Source organism: Diadema antillarum, unplaced genomic scaffold (assembly GCF_040938485.1).
Source record: "Diadema antillarum isolate AM-2024a unplaced genomic scaffold, OU_Dant_1.0 seq00000136_RagTag, whole genome shotgun sequence".
NCBI lineage: Eukaryota > Metazoa > Echinodermata > Echinoidea > Diadematoida > Diadematidae > Diadema > Diadema antillarum.
This window is the reverse complement of record NW_027271213.1, coordinates 1174643-1192160: the sequence shown is the minus strand read 5'-3', so window position 1 is coordinate 1192160 and position 17518 is coordinate 1174643. Positions and strand designations below refer to the sequence as shown.

At 38.8% G+C, this 17518-nt stretch overlaps 1 protein-coding gene across 1 annotated transcript in view; it reads right to left on the bottom strand.

The window, feature by feature from the left end:
• LOC139727582 (peripheral plasma membrane protein CASK-like) overlaps positions 1–17518 on the bottom strand; it is a 144724-nt gene that overhangs the window by 83232 nt on the left and 43974 nt on the right. The window contains exon 2 of the mRNA XM_071638563.1: positions 14678–14790. Within this exon, the coding sequence (XP_071494664.1) occupies positions 14678–14790 (113 nt within the window). The remainder of the gene's footprint in view (positions 1–14677; positions 14791–17518) is intronic.

Sequence of the window (17518 nt, the reverse complement as noted above, 5' to 3'; positions counted from 1 at the left end):
ACTTTTCTACATCTGGTTAAAAAAACAACAACTCTGAAATTCTAGATCCTGTACTAAAGGCAGTTTCAGATGCTGTTCCAAGGACTAAAGATTTGAACTTACTAAAGAAACAATGATTATTTTCTCTCACAGTTGGTCTAAAATTTCAATCTGTTTTATGAAAATATGATCCTGCTTTCTTTTATTCTCCATTCCCTGGTCAAAGGATTCATACTCTCCCCAAACATAATAATGTCATCATACAACTTCCAAAGATGTCACTCTTTTTTTTTTAAAAAAAGGGGATGGCCAGTAAGTGATCAGTGGGAATTAGTGGGAATGCTGGGGAATATTGTTCCAATCCTTGTGGGAATGATCGCCCCGTCACTGTACAGGCATGCTAACCTGGAAACATTGAACTGCACATTACTTGAATATGAGACCATTCTGAAGCAAATAATTTTTACACAACAATAGATATATAGTGTACTCTTAAATGAATCCCACAAGGATTGGAACAATCATCCCCAGCATTCCCTCCACTGATTCCCATTGATCAGTTACTAGCCATCCCCTTTAAGTTGTAGTAGTAGTAGTAGTAGTAGTAGTAGTAGTAGTAGTAGTAGTAGTAGTAGTAGTAGTAGAAGTAGTAGTAGTAGTAGTAGTAGTAGTAGAAGTAGTAGTAGTAGTAGTGAGTGGCTTTGTCTCTCACACTCTGTGTGAACTGGCAAGACAAAAGCATAGTATCTCATCTGACTGCTCGTGGTTTGAATGGTCTACTGATATTGTATCCGTTTTTCTAGGTTGATGGTACTGATCGTGGAGTACCTTGTCTTCTGAATGATCTCCTCCAACATCTCCACCCCTGTTCATCCCTCATCCTCTCCCAGGCAAGCTTACAACATAATACTAGTACCTAATGAGTGTTACATAAAGAAACTCCATATGCATTATTCATCTCTTACTCTTCTTCAAGACTGACTTAAAGGGGCATTTCAGACAATTTTATATAATTTCACATCATGTAGGACATTTATAAAGTGATAGTGCTATTTATAGATTTTGTGGAACTTGTTGTGGTCCTTGAGCAGATGAACCCATACAATAAAGCCCCAAAACATAACACAGTGAACAGGAATGATGACACAGACGGTCAAATATTCCAGAAATGTAGCATTGTAATTCATCCAAATCACTACAAATTCAGAAACTCTGTATCCACTATAACCAATTTATAGATGTTCAAATGCATAAGTCTAAAATCATCTGGAGGTCTCCTTGAATTCATTGGATTTCTTGAACTACTAATGATTCAAAAGAGGTATTTTGAACCTTAGATATCTAAAACCAGAAATGTTTGTGTGCATTTTAATTTCGTGAATTTTTGCAAGAGCCAAGAGCCATGATATTAAAATGCACACTAAAGTTCTTGTCTGCATTATATGCACTGAAATCTAAATGGAATTCTCAAAATTGTCATGCTGTAAAAAAAAAAATTATAATAATAAAAATAAAGGCCATCGGCTCCAATTCATGAAAATTTCATGCCACAAAAATTTCTTGCTTTAAAGTACCACTGCTGAATTGCTGCATTCATATTTCAGACAAAAAGCTGATGAAACCCAATGATGATCATAACAATCTAGAGAATATCTTTTTGCTTGAGTTCTTGCCATGAATCACAAGCTTACCTACCCTAAAATTCAAAGATGCTTTGAGGCCGGTACAGACTAGGATCTTGCACCCCTTTGTTCATCATGAATGCCCTTAAACATCAGTTTTAGAGGTGAAGATATGACCTCCCGGTGCATAACTGAAGTGACAAATACGCATGTAGCACATATTATACAGTCTGACAAACCCATAACTATTCCTGCCTTTCTGAATGTCCATTGTAACATGCCGTACTGCGCTTAAATGGAAAAAAAATCTTATTGACTTCAGTATGATGCCACCTGCCCAAGATATTTTTGTGCACTAGAATGAATTACTCACATAAAAAGACATCCTCCTCGCTTCGGGGAAAAAAAAAAATTCTCATATATGAGAAATCGTACACGTATGTTGACGATCGTATGCAGCTTGCAGTTCATGACGGCTTTAGTGAGGATTGCAATAACAGAAATCCAAGCCTTGTGACATTGTGAAGCAGGAAATTTTCACGATCACATAAATGTCAACAATTATGCGCTGCTAAAAGTTCTCAAGTAAGAGATCTTTATCACATCTTTGCTATCAATCACAACTCAACTCTTCCTGGAATATTGGCTATACAATGACCCAACGGCATGACTGCTACACAAGCCCTGGTGCTGAATGTACACCTCGGTGAAGGTATATAGAGATGTAAACATATGGCGTATAAGGTTACATCTGTACATAACTTCCCCTTGGTATAAATTAACCCACATGAAGATTTTGATCACAGAACGAATTAACTCCATTCTCGTTAATTTGAGGTAGTTGCAAACACAGACATGGTAGTGTGGGTAGTCACTGGTCATCCAATTCATTCGTTGCCTACTGGGGTACACGCAAAAACCACGAACAGGTATGGTCAGTGAATATGTGCATCAAAACGTATGCTCATTAGTAATGGGCAACTCCAGTCAAAATTCTGCGGCTGTGTGTGCATTTATGTAGAGATCAGTGATACTGATAAAGCTGTACGCTATTTGTTACGGGGATTCTCAAATATATCCGAACTGGGCCAGCTTCCCCACTCCATGAATCCCCAGGCTACTGGGTCTTTGAAGCTACTAAAAAACAAGGAAATATGGGATATTCTTAGTCATAACTACAAGAATATTCCCTGTTAGATGAAACAGGCGAGTTATCAAAGGAAAAGTTTTAGTTTGCTGTATCTGATAGATTTACTTTAAAATGTTAAAAAATGGTGCTTACAAAGTTTTGTGATAAAACTCTTTACATCTAACTGCTGGAAAGGCCAGGTACAGAGAGCAGCTGCCTACAACGACTGAGAACTGACAAAGGCTGCGTTTATCTAACTTGAGAGAGAGAATCATGTTTCCAACGCGTTTGGAATGATGTTTGCAAACATGTTTTGAAACGCGATTCTCGGGGTGCCGCGTTTATCTAACCATCATACAATCACGATTTGAGCATTGTCACTGCGCAGCTCCTTTGCGCTGTTTGACCTGGGAAGTAAAGGTCACCTGCATACCACCAAACATGCCTCATCATTCAGACACAATAATGGGCAGAGAACACACCTAGAAACAGCTGGGATTTGACTTTGAGATATAGATGCATTTCGAAACGGCATTATATTTATATACTTGCAGAAAGGCTATCGTGGTCTCAAACATGTTTCAAATCCGTGTTTCCAAACGTGTTTGAAAACAAAGTCGTGTTTATCTAACCCCTGAAAAGGCCTCAAACATGTTTAGGATTGTGATTCTGCCTCAGAAATTTTTTAGATAAACACACCTTAAATTCTCTACAAATGAACCAACGAACATCACCGCCACTCCAAATTGTCGGTCAGAATTCTATTCTGCGATGCACTTTTTTCTCCTTCTTTCTAAAACGATGAGGAATTTGCTTCCATCTCTCTGTTTTTTCCTTCTCTTTCCCCTCCATCTATCTACCTATCTCTCTTGCGATGTGGCTCTGTGGCTTCTGAGCTGCTATTATTGGATTCTCTCTTGACCGGTGCCGAAAGGCAAATTGAATCTGCAACGGGCAGAACAAAGGATAGGATGAGGGCTCAAGGGAGAGGGTAAAACGTTATCACCTGGGCGCGCTTTTTACTGCTGAAATGCTCGTCGATTTCATAAGGGACCTGTTCTAATGGCCAAAGCCGTAATTACTGAATTCAGTGAACTATGTAGGTGTACTGTGTACAGACGAGCACTCAGAACACTGCTTCAGTCTGCATCGAAATACATTTCTTTGAGAGAGACACTATTTTATGACTACCCATAAAATACTACATCATGTTGTATCTATATTGGAACATTAATTTTATAATTTTCTTATTGCTTGTCAAATCTCATACATCAATATTTAATGAACTGCTGCTTTAACATAGCTTCTATCCTCCACAACAAAATCCTTCCTGTAAATGTCAATATTTTCGCGTGATTAATTTTTCGCACTGAGCGGCTCAAAAACATATTCGCGGGTTGTTGAATTTGCGCTGTGCAATTGTCAACCCATTCACAGTATGCAGAGAAAATTGTGAGGATATTTTCGCCGGTTTTAGAATACGCACGAGCCAGATGTAGCGTGAAATATGCGAAAATTAATGTACAGTGAAAATTTCTAGGGTTACTAATGTCTGAAGTGGAAAAAGGCAGTTTTAGCTGCTATTAAAGCTCAAATGAAAAAAAAAATGAAAGAAAAACAGTTAAAAAAGGGAAAGAGATCCTTATAATAAGTGGGTCAAAGCTTTTATTAGGACTACTTTGTTTTACTTTGTTTTTGGATATCTCTGCCATTTCAAAACCTATTTTCATCAAACAAACTTTGAATTCTTCTTAGAATTGTATGCTCTTCAATATTTCATTTATAATAGTGGTATCTAATCATCTCGTAAAAAGTTAATATCTGAGTGCCCCATCACAACCAAAGCTATACCGTCCCTTTACTGGGGAGGTTTAATGTGAGGGGAAACTGAAACAATGTGCCCATCTCGTTAATTCAGGAAACACAATGCAAGAATGCTGTGCACAGCATCTATGCACTGTCAACTTCCACAATCTACAGACTGAAGATTACAGATTTGTTGGAAGCACGTCACGTCAGGCAATTAGCCGTGTACGGAGACGGTAATAGACGAGATGAGATGCGGAACTTGGTAGGGGAGGAGGGGAGAGGGGAAGGGGTGGAATCAAAGAAGAAAGGAGATAAGAAACGAGGTAACATGTGTAAAGTACACGGAGCATGTTCCACTGGATTAATTGAGATCTAGGAGGGGGTTGTGGGAGGCGGCAAGAAATTGGGTGTCGCCTTAATTGCAGATTCTACGCAGACATCCTCAACAACCCCGCAGCGCATGCATAGCATACGTGTATAGCACATACTCAGTACAGCGCACCTCTGGAATGCAAGCCGGGAGTTGATCAAATTAGAACGAATGTAAATCAATCAGCAGAAATGTACATGTAGGAATCCCCTGGGTAAAGCTCCCCTTACATGAGTGGAGAGTGAAGTGAATGTTTTTCACAAAATATCATTCACCTGTTAGCTTCCTTTATCGCATGGCACTCCATGGATTTACAAGGTGGTGTTTGTACATTGCTAGGGAGAGAAAACAAAAATGTTCCTCACCCAAAAGCCCCAAGATGAGTTACACAAATTTCATCTGTGCTCTTTGAAACAATTTGATTTGTGGTCTTAACATTCATAGTCCCACAGATGATCCACAAAAGAAAATGCATCTAAGAATAAGAATGCATTCCATAAAGATGTCTACCCCTCCCCATCCCCCCCCCAAATAAAACCTAAAACAACAACAAAAACAACAACCTGCTGCATCATGCACTAACGCAGAGTGGTACAATACAATGTATATTGTACATACTATGTCCTAGCATCCTGGACTCACTGATATTTAAACTATCATAACTTTCTTCAAATCTACCAAACTTTGGTCAGACCACTGATCTAAAATGATCTTTTACTTTTCTTCCAGTATTCACTTCAGATCTAAAAACACTAAAACTTTTTTTCTTTGGGTAAATACGGCTTTGAATGTTCAACCAATGTTTGCGACTTCTGAAAATGTTGATCTATGGGGGCCTATAAAATATTTTACAGATTATAGCAATTTTTCATATTTCATCCTTGAATATTGTTCATAATTTGAAATTATGAACAAAAAATGTACACAACTCGCTGCCAAGGGCATTACCAGTGGTGACTGAAATAAATGCCACTGAGTTCTACACGGGTCAAAAAGCATCATGAGAAATTTTTTTTTCTTCTTCTTTTTTAACTCTTTATGTGCCATGGTGGAAACCCCCTGTGTGCCACGTTATTCTGAGACACGAAGGTAGTCACGCTTTGAGAAAGAATTCTGTTTTTCCATTTGTATAACTTCTACAAATTTCTGTTAAGCTGGACATAATAGTGAGCAAAGTTAGGGGAATGTCAAACTTTGTTTCTATGTACAATGTATAACAATTCTATTTTCAATTTTTCTTTTGAATTACCAGTTGCTACATTACTGTAAAGGCATGACTTTTGCATATAAAATAGTGACAGAAACTTAGAATGTACACGCAAATCTAGCTGAGAACACCGCCTGATAATCAATCACCACATAGAATGCAAGCCGTATGTGAGAGGAACAGAAGCGCGAGAAACTCTTTGATTGTACCGCGGGATTAGCGATTTATCGATCGGTTTTGGTGGCTTTGTTTGTTGAGCAGAATACGCGAAGTTGGCACGCCGTCGACTGAGCCGGACGTGCGAACGTGGCACATAAAGAGTTAATGCTGGACATGTAGTGTTCCCGAAAATTGCAGAACGATGCACTGGACATTAAAATATGAAATGTATGAACATCACAGGAATTCAACAGAAATTGGTACTTGTGATGTCAATATTTGTAGGTGCCATTTATCTATCCCTCACAAATTTTAGCTTCCAAAGAAGAGCTACTATTACTTTCACAACATGTATTTTCTTTTTTCTCAAGAAAAGGAAACATGCACAATGACATTAGGCGTTTTCACATCAGCCCGATAAAAATCCAAGCTCGAGATATTTTTCGTGATTGCGAATTAGAGCGCTATTTCATTTCTTATTCACATCAGCCCGAAGAGAATTAGCCCGAATTTTTTTCGAGCTAATTCGACAGCTGAGTATGTGCAAACAGCATCAGAAATGTGTGTGCCCTCTCAAAAATTCCTCATGATTTGTGTGCAGTTTGCCTTGATCGGGTCACACATGCTAGGCATGATGGGATGCATTGCGCTAATTTCTCGATTCGTTTTCACATTATCAAATAGCGTGCTACTATCCCGCTATTTCAGAAATTTCCCGAGTTGGATCAGAGCGATACAATTAGCGCGCTAATTTGTGTTCATATTATCAAATAGCGCGCTATTTCGTTATCGGGTTAATTTCCCAAGTCAGAAAATACCACGCTATTTCAAAACATCGGGCTGATGTGAAAACGCCTATTAGGCACAGGGTCCTTAAGGTATGTACAGTACAAAGAAATCTTAAACATATTGATGTATTTATGCATGGTCTTCATAAAAGCAGCACACTGTACCCAAGGAGCCAGACCAAAGAGGGTTTATCCTAGACTGAACTACTCAGATGAATAACACACAAGCAAAACTAATAAATTCTATACCATCCCCCCCCAAAAAATGAATGTCACACAACTCTAGCGAGGCCTTCCAAAATTTAATTTGTAGGAAATATTGAATGCACAATTGCAATGCAAATACTTTCGGTCTTTCAAATGTATGGATTTCTATGCCTTGTCTTCCAGCACTGACGGATTGTAGCTAATCAACTTGCCGCTATCAATTTGTCATGCATTACAACAGCTGTGTGCCGCAGACTTATCATACATGAACATTCCTCCCTTTTGCATCTTATGATTTAAAAAAAAAGGAATATAAATAATAATGACGATAATGATAACAATGAAAGTAGAACAGAAATGTTTATGGAACACAGAGGGCAGCATCACTATAAAACTAAAGGGACCTACAATGTAGAAATGACTAAGCACGCCAAAGGCCTGTGCATCATGGTTGAATGAAATATGTTCAGTAACAACTAAATTACTGCTTCATTAGCATTACTGGCAAGGGTGACCTCTGACCCTGTTTTAGACAGGGAGCAATGAGCGCAGCCCTACCAAAACCTATACACTTGTACACTGTAGGTTCCTTTCCCTACCCGTTGTTCAGCTCTGTAAAAATTTGATTGATTGATTAACCGAGGCAATTTGTGGCCACCGTCTGCGATCACCATAAAAATGATCTGTATATCTCCATGGTACTGACTGTGACAGAAGAAATCAAAATTATGGAAATTAGTAGGAACTGTAGAAGAAGGCTGACAGCAGTCCAATTCTCTTCTACAAGCATGCATGTGCCAATATCAAACAATCTAAAATCTGCATATAGATTGGTATGCTTGAATTTACATCATATTTCAAGAATGGTGGTGGTGGGGGGGGGGGGTTGATAGGGGAGGTTGCAGTATTAGGAGATTGGCTGTTATTACCAATCTGCACTGAGCAAACACTCCACGCCAATTCCCGGGTGCAGGAATGATATTTTGTGTGGGCATGACTGCATTAAGTGCATTTTCGATGGCACCCATTCTCAAGCTTATTAGTCATGTAAACATTTGCCGGCGATCGCACTCCAGCTGGCATTGATTCTCTTCTCAATGGCCCCAAGACGATGGAAATAAAAAACATGAAAACCTAGTTATTTAGAGTGACATTCTGTGCATTTTGCAGAACCTTTTGTCACAATTACACAGTTCTTTCAAGTCCAGGTTAAAACTTGAGGAAACAACCCAAAAATAGTCACGTTAAATGCTAGTCATAGCATAAGGCTTTGCATCTTACATCAGCTCGTAACATGTTACACATATGTGACCGTGCACCTCAAAACGAACACAAAGTCGCACACACTGATTTAGCGCGAGGACTGAGAATAGGTGAAATGGGTCAACCTAGCCAAACTTGACTTTTTCATATTTTCTGAAAGAGCGGGTCTTCTTTTACATTATGCTAAAATTTGGTATCATAAAACGGGCAGGAAAGTGGGTTTTTTAGCAGTTTATCTCGAACATTTTTGGAACAATAGTGTGATAAGGTGTGTCTTTAGAATCCCTTTTTCATTTCTGAAAAACCTTGTCAACACTCTTCACTTTCAACTCTAATAACTTTTGAAAAGATAGTGCTACTGCTTTGAAAGTTGGCATTAATTATGGACAGAATGTGTTAATGAGGCATGCTTAATTTCAGTTCAATCAGATAATCCCTTCATTGTTGTTACTCTGGTGGTTTACTTCCTGTTTTGTGTCCCATTCATCGCACAGCCAGCACGGTCTGGTATAGACACTGTACTTCAGAGCCTCTTTTCTCAGTTCACACTTTTCCTGAGTTTGTGCTTTCTTTCCAATATTTAGATAGGTTAGGAGAGTCCATTTGATTTGAGTTATACATATTCTTAAAGCTTAAAGTCTGCTCTTTCAGAATATGGTCTTAACTAAAAATTCATATCTGGCGACTTTTTGTTTGTTTTGAGGTGCAGGGTCACATACATGCATTTGTAGATTCTAATCACAAAAGAATAAAATATTGGGCTGAATATGAAATTTCCATGGTAACAAGACTAGAATACGGAGGGGGGGGGGGGGGAATAAAAGGAAGAGTACATGTATACCACCTAACAACTGCACACTGCATTTCGGGATGGACTAACATGACAGGCTGTGATTGCCATGGATGACATCGAAAAAATTTGCCACGGCAGTCCTGGTGCTGATGAGAAATCTAGCAGGCCGTAATATACCGGGGTGAACGCAACAGAACGTGACAGCATGTACAATGTAACCATCCATAACAAAACTTGGAGGCAGTCAGAAGTGGGATGCAACGGGAAATACATGTATGTGTAGTCTAGCCTGATCAGACGCTGTGAGAATGGCGTCTGATAACTATGTGTTCACTGAAGCGAGGTCTGGAACGAACAAGACTAGAATACAGAGGGGGGAAAAAAGGAAGAGTGTACATGTACTCCACCTACCCATGGCACACTACTTTTCGGGGGGGGGGGGGGGGGGGGGGAGGGGAGGGGGTGCAAGTGGGGTTGCTGTGGCCGTGGGGAACATGGTGTAAGCATATCATAGCATCAGAACTCTTGACTTTCAAGGTGGATTTATATGACATTTCTGCATCTTCAAGGTTCTTACTGTAAAAGATGCCCTTCTCAGAAATTGACATTTGAACAGGAAAAGCAAGGAGCTCAGTCTGGAATAATTGAGTTTAGGGAGAAAATGAAAAGTCAGAACTCTAAAAACTGAGGAAAGTTTGATTGCCAAAAGTGAGCTCGTTGAAAGATAGCTTAGAAGAAAAAGCTTACATATTGACATGTAGGCCTATGTCGTTACTTGATACTTGGTAATCAAATGTTATTTGACAGATCTTTGCATAATACTGTATGAATACTTCCTGTGTTGAAATCAAATTAGTATTCTATCTACTGTCAGAGAATTTAATTCATTACTCCAAAGGGGCCAGCACACTTTGAAAAACCCATTTGGCTGCATGAGTGAACCCCCGAGGTTCGGAGGGGTCACCAAATATCTGCATGCTGCCCTCACTGGTTTTCAGCAGCCCTTGGGCTTGGTAAACAGGCAATAACAATTATGAATATGATATTGATTTGTCCCACATCCCCGATTCGACAATCGGCAGTCATCATCCTCCTCTGGGGAGCTTCCTCGTTTGCTAATGCTTCGCGGAAAGCTAGCTGCAGCTCACCTGAACGTTGGGAAATAAATGAAGCGCACAGCTTGCTTGCTCGGGCAGTGTGGTCAATTGGCTGTGAAGAGCAAAGGGCTGCTATTTGCTTTGCATCTGTGTATATTTCATGGGCTGTATATATTCCTGGCTTGCTCTAAAGGACGAAGGAGGTGCGCGATGCAAACATGCAAGATGCAGGACTGCTGTATATTGCACATAGGTCGTGAGCCGATACAGTACGTATGTACATTCGTGACTACTCTCAGAGAAAAACGCTAATGTGGCTCAACCAAATACATTGATGCATGATTCTTGGACTGGATATGGCTCGTGCTACAATGATTGTCATGAATTATTATTGGCTGAACAGCAAATGCCAATCTGAGTGCCCAATCCTCCAGATGTAACACAAAGCCTTGATAAGTACAATCCTCTCAACTCAAGAGACATCCTTACCATCAAAGTCTTGACCAATGATGACCACACATAAAGAAAATCAACTAAAGCACATCCCAATTAAAAGGTAAAGTACTCCTAGAAAGAATCCTGAATATTCATGTAACATCATGGTGTGTGCTGTCATACACATCCTTTCTAATGTTGTAATGCAATGACATTGCAAGGTAGTGACAGATCAACCAGCATGAAAATGAGAAGTAGCAGTACGCAATATTCCTCAATTTACACGGTATAGGCCTATACCGGTACACATGTTTCAGCACTGCAGTACAATGCACATTGCCCTCCCCCCACACGCAGCATACAAGTCACCAAATATACATGTGAAGGGTCCTTAATGAAGAAGTTTTCTCGTCAACTTAGGTCGCTTCTGATACGGAACTTAGATTTGGCTGAAATGCACAATTTTTTTTTTTTTGGTGTCCAAAATACAGAACTAATCAAAACACCTAATCCCATGCCAAAGACCTTACCCTACTCTGCAAAGGCTGGTTGAGCTACATACATGTACAAGTCAAAACCAAGAAAATAAATGACAACAATTTGCCAATTCTCAACGAGAAACTTGCGATGATAAATGTGTGTGTGTGTGTGTGTGTGTGCGTGTGTGTGTGCGTGTGCCTGCACATAATTTGACTCCTAGACCCCCCTCCCCCCCCCCCACCCAAGGATGGATATGTGTGGCAATTACACACAGGCGGTGGGTGACCCATTTTGTCTCTCAGCCAGTCAGTCATCTTGGGCAGAAATCTACCATTTGCATGTAAATTGTAGAGCCATGAGACGAAACCCGCCAAGGGGCGTCGTAAGTGGCCAGACAAGTGGCTTGGGTAAGGGGGTGGGCTGGGAGGGGCTCCTGGCACTTTTGACTACGATTACGTTCACATGACAGTCCTAAACTTAAAGTTTAGCTCAAAGTTTCAATCTTTGATGATCAACTCGTAGTTTTAGACACACTTGAAAGTTAGCAGTCATGCAGATTAGTCAATGATTAGAACCACAAGACATCTTAGGGCTTATCCACAAGCCACGGGGGGTCCCCACTTGTAGTTTAGCATCATGTGGACACGATTCTCTATGAACTCAAAAGTCGGCATGTTTATCATGACCTCTCCATTAACCCTATTCCCCCTCAGCTTCTGGGTCAACTTCTTGTGCGTGTTGTACACAACTGTATTGTCGCACATTTTCTGCTTTATCGCTAGCAGAGCTTGTATGTATTTCAACCGATTCCTTGGTTCAATCATCCAGTAGGATTCTCGCTCAAAAATTTGATCTCTAAGATTAAGTGTCAAGTGGACATGTGTCATAGTTTAAAGGGATCGTATAGTTTTAACTGAGGGCTAACTTCAGATTTCCAACGTTTTTTGGTGAGATAGTGAGAAACCTCATATGAAATATGAAAGAGCGTGTAATTCCAAGAGGGATTCAACATTTATTTGATGAAAATTGGCTTTGAAATGACTGAGATATCCAAAATAAAGCAATCTTAATAAAAGGTGGGACCCACCTTTTATTAGGATTGCTTTGTTTTACTATGTTTTTGGATGTCTCAGCCAGTCCAAAACCGATTTTCATCATATAAACTTTGAATTCCTCTTAGAATGGAATGCTCTGTATTATTTAATAAGTGGTTTCTTAGTATCTCGTAAAAAGTTAAAAGCCCAATCTTCATCTCCACTAAGACTACACCATCCCTTTAAAGGACAAGTCCACCTTCATATACATAAGGATTGAGAGAATGCAGCAATATTAGTAGAACACATCACTGAAAGTTTGAGGAAAATTGGATAATCCGTTCAAAAGTTGCGAATATTTTAAGCATCTGCGCAGTCACTGCTGGAAGAGAAGACTACTACAGTGTATGATGTCACATGCGTACAACTATATAAGGAAAATAAAAAGAGAATTTCACAAAACTTTACTTTTTGAATAAAGTGCACATTTCTTCGACTTGCTACTGACGTATGTTAAGGGTTATATTATTCCCCCTGCCTTCTGAAAGAGGGAACTTGAGTGTTCTTTTGTTATGCGAGAAAAATGGAAATATGTTGAATTTTCTTTATTCTTTCTTTATATCGTTGTACTCATGTGACATCACAAGCTACAGTAGTCTTTTCACCCAGCCTAAACTGAGCAGAAAGTTCAAAAATTCATAACTTTTTAACGGATTGTCCGATTTTGCTCAAACTCTCACTGATGTGTTCTACTAATATTGCTGCATTCACTCAACCCACATGTCTATGAAGGTGAACTTGTCCTTAAAAACTACAAGCTAATCATTGAAGTATAAAACATTAAAGATTACAAATGTCATGTGAACATAACCAGTAGAAGAGAAGAGACAGAAGAAAAAGGAAGAGGCAGCAGGAAAACGAAACCAGTGCATGGGATCAGATGTTCTTCCACACCAGATTGGTTGTTATGTTTCCTTACAGGATCTTCTTACAATGTCTGTAACTGGCATCTGCCAGCAAATGTCAGTGTTTCAAGCATTCTTACTGGAACACGACAAGTGTACTGGCCTGCACTGAACTGGGTGGTCTTTTACTACATGTACAGCGTCTCCAAAAGATGATTACTGTTATGCTCAAAATGATCTCGTAAGTTTCCTCTACATGACATTTGAGACACCTGCTCCTAGTTTGTATTTCACTCATTTCACTTCTTCCTTTGTTTTACTATAGCCTTCCCCCCCCCCCCCCCCCCCACCCTTCCCAATTTGCTGTCTTTTTTGAGTTTGGGAAAATCTCCTTAGTTTCATTTACTGCTTGGCATTAAACTTGTATGTTGTTCCAACCCTGGTGCTGCAAGCAATAATTCTGTCTCCCAAGGCTATAGCAAATCAACTCTCTGCATGTATTAAACTGATGCTATGGTAGCTGAGAATACACCCACTGGTAGAATATCTCTTGTATTTTCTCATTCAGAAGGGGGCAAGTCTTATTTATTGCTGTATGTTGATTAAGTTATTCTCTGGCACACACGCAAGGATCAACCTGTCCCCTATTTATTTATTTATTTACTTATTTATTTATTTATTTATTTATTTATTTATCTATTTATTTATTTATTTATTTATTCATTCATTCATTTATTTATTTATTTATTTATTTATTTATTTATTTATCTATTTATTTATTTATTTATTCATTCATTTATTCATTCATTTATTTATTCATTCATTCATTCATTTCTAAATTGTCCTCTTGAAGTTATGTGCAAATTCGCACATACATAAGATACATGTACAAAGGTATTATACACCAACAAATAACAAACATTACGTTGAATCAGAACAGTAGTGTGAAGGAAAACTGGAAACAACTACACATTTGTAGTTCATGAAACTTCAAAGATTTTAACCTGTTCACAGATCAACATATATTATCATGCCACTTCTACTGACTGACAATTTGGAAGTGTCGAGCAAGATCTTTTCTTGAGACAATTAATGCTTCATATTTCAGCAGCTCTTCTCTGAAAAACCACATTCATTAGCCCCCTTTTTAATTAAAAATCAAAACAGAGGTAATGAATCCTGTTGGTGTGCATTAGTATGTCCTTTTTTCATATAAAATCCAAACATTGAGCAGAGCAGAAGCACAAATCAAGAAAGAGCTAGTCTTCAATGGCAGAGGATGACACAATATCAAGATTCTGATATGAGAACATGTAGTTCGGTACCCCTCTCACTGCAACAAGAAACACACTTATCTGATTATTATGCATTTGATAATTGGTGGAATGTCTCCCTCTCACCTTCTGTGCTGAGTCCTGGGCTTGATGTAAACTTTGCGACGTCCACAATCTTGACGGCAAACTGCTGTCCCGTGTCTCGGTGAATACATCGTCTCACCTCGCTGAACGGTCCTCTGAAATGATACCGAAGTGAGAGAGAGAGAGAACATTATATCATCTGATCATTTTATTTTTCTCACTTTTGCAACGAAGTCTGAATGTTGTACGAGTAAAACAAAATGATGTATTAAAATGTAATTAATTCTCCACAAATCATAAAGCATGGAAAGGTACCAGACACCAGGTGAAAGGGAGTAGAAAGAGGATTATATCCTTGTTGTAAGAACTCTTAGTAAATCTTCAATAGCAGACTTTACACTTACCTGAAAGGTTGTGAAAGCAATGAAATGAAAAGATCAACATTTGGGATAAGACTTTTTAAAGCAAGCCCATTTTCATTGGAAAATGGTACATCTTGAAAATGATGATATTTGACCTTTTCATTACAATTGCAATGAAGAGCTGCTACACTGTGGCACTTCAGATAATTCCTGAGTTTTGAAAACAGTGATGCATATATTGTGTTTTAAACTGGCTGCTTTTGACAGTTATGCTAAACACAATTGTGACACCCCCCCCCCTTAATTCATCACACTCTTCAGTATTCAACAAATCTCTTTCATGCCACGCATTGATTATCTATTAGAAGTATCTACTGGTCCCAACTATCAAATCCCATCAATTAACCAATCAAACAATTAATCAATTTATACCATATACTTGTAGAGAATGCACCTATTTTTCCATCTACAGCAAAGAGATGCTTTCCTCTTTGCATATTCTTATACACCCCAATACATTTGTCTCTCCTACTTCACCCATCCCTACACATATTATTATGTTTATATAATGTTTATGTTTCTCTCTCTCTGAGACACACCCACACATCCAGGCAATAAGAAACATGCAGCCGGAAAGGTCACAGTATGCTCACACCCACTCTCACATCTTAGGCTGGATCTTGCAGGCTACTGCAACAGGCAGAACTCCTGACCCCAGTGTGTGTACCCAAGTCCACTATCAGCTGCCAGTACATTGTATAAGAACTTTCAACTTGACGGCTACACAGGACCCCTCTTTGGGTTGTGTAAAATTGAATCCTTCTCATGAGGGGGAAGGTATAAGAATAAAATTAAGAGACACACAAAGGAAGAAAAAAAACTTTCCTGGCCACTTTTGAACAGTTGGTTTCAGTGCACTAATAGCATTATATACAGAAGAAAAAGCTGTAGGGTTCATGGAAAAAGAAAAGAAAAGAAAGAAGGTGTTGAGGGTTGCACGGGGAAGCAGTAATGCAATAATGGCCTGGAAAGCTCTGTACCCTGTAGATTCGGTTAGGAATCAGAGGGCTAGACGTAGTGATACTCAGGGCAGGTTCCCTGGGATCCCACCAGCTTTTTACCACTCCATCCTGTGCAATGTGATCGTACTTTTGGCCGGAGGCTGGATTGGGTTCCATTTCTCCACATCATACCCACTTTCGGTTCCTCAACCAACACCTCTTCTCTACACAAGCAGGCTGGTGTTGATGTAACCTGAATGTATAGTCCCTACCCTCGAGTTCGACTCACTACCTGGGTTTACAAACAATATCACGACATTCACTGGGAGTCACTGGTAAATATTTCAAGAATTTTGTTTTGATTTGTTTTATGCAGCTCCAGATGGTAACTATATGACACTTTCACTACCATGGCACCTACTGCACATGACACAAACAGGCACATATAAATGACAAAATAAATCTAGCTATGCCATGCTGTGCAAAATAAACAAAATAAATGATGTGTTTGCTTGTCCCTTAGAATGATGCTCGGAAAGATATGCATGCTCTAGTCAAGTGATAGCTTGTTGAGTTTTCACAGGGAAGCACTCAAATGAAGTTGAACATTCTTGTATAGTGTCCAAAATAGATTTATTTCAGGCACTAAACATTCAAATGGTCAGAATGATGATTCAAATTTCATCTCCAGGGAAGAAAAGGAAACCCTACAATTAATTCTGAAGAGCTTGAAAAACATACTATAGATTGTGCATAAACATTTCTTACACACAAACATCACAAGGTCATTACATGTGTTTCATAATGATAATGATAATAGTAATATCAGCAATAGTATAAATGATAGTAACAATAATGCTATACTTCTGCTATTACTACTACTAACCGTAATAATGTCTTGAATGTCGTGTCTTACCAGCCTCAAGTGTATAAAAAGTTATTTTATTTTGTGTTATTAAAAGCCATTGATGCTGATACACAGGAAAGGAGAATTTTGCCCTTTAAAGGGATCCTATAGTTTTGGTTGAGACCTAATTTTAGGTTTCTAACATTTTTCGGTGAGATAATGAGAAATCTCTTATGAAATATGAAAGAGCATGTAATTCCATAAGGAATTCAACATTTATTTTATGAAAATTGGTTTTGAAATGGCTGAGATATCCAAAACAGAGCGATTATAATAAAATGTGGGACCCACACTTTTTTTACGATCGCTTTGTTTTACTTTGTTTTTGGATGTTTCAGTCATTCCAAACCCGATTTTCATCAAATAAACTTTGAATTCCTCTTAGAATGGTATGCTCTGTACTATTTCATAAGTGTTTTCTTGGTATCTTGGTAGTAATAGCAGAAGTATATAGCATTATTATTACTATCATTAGTATTGCTGATATTACTGTTATTATTATCACTATGAGTAGTAGGCACATGTACTGACCTTCTCATCTTCACCAATACACCTTTAATCCAACGACAATTTTATGATGTTCTTCTGCACTTCACTATGTCAGGCAGTCATC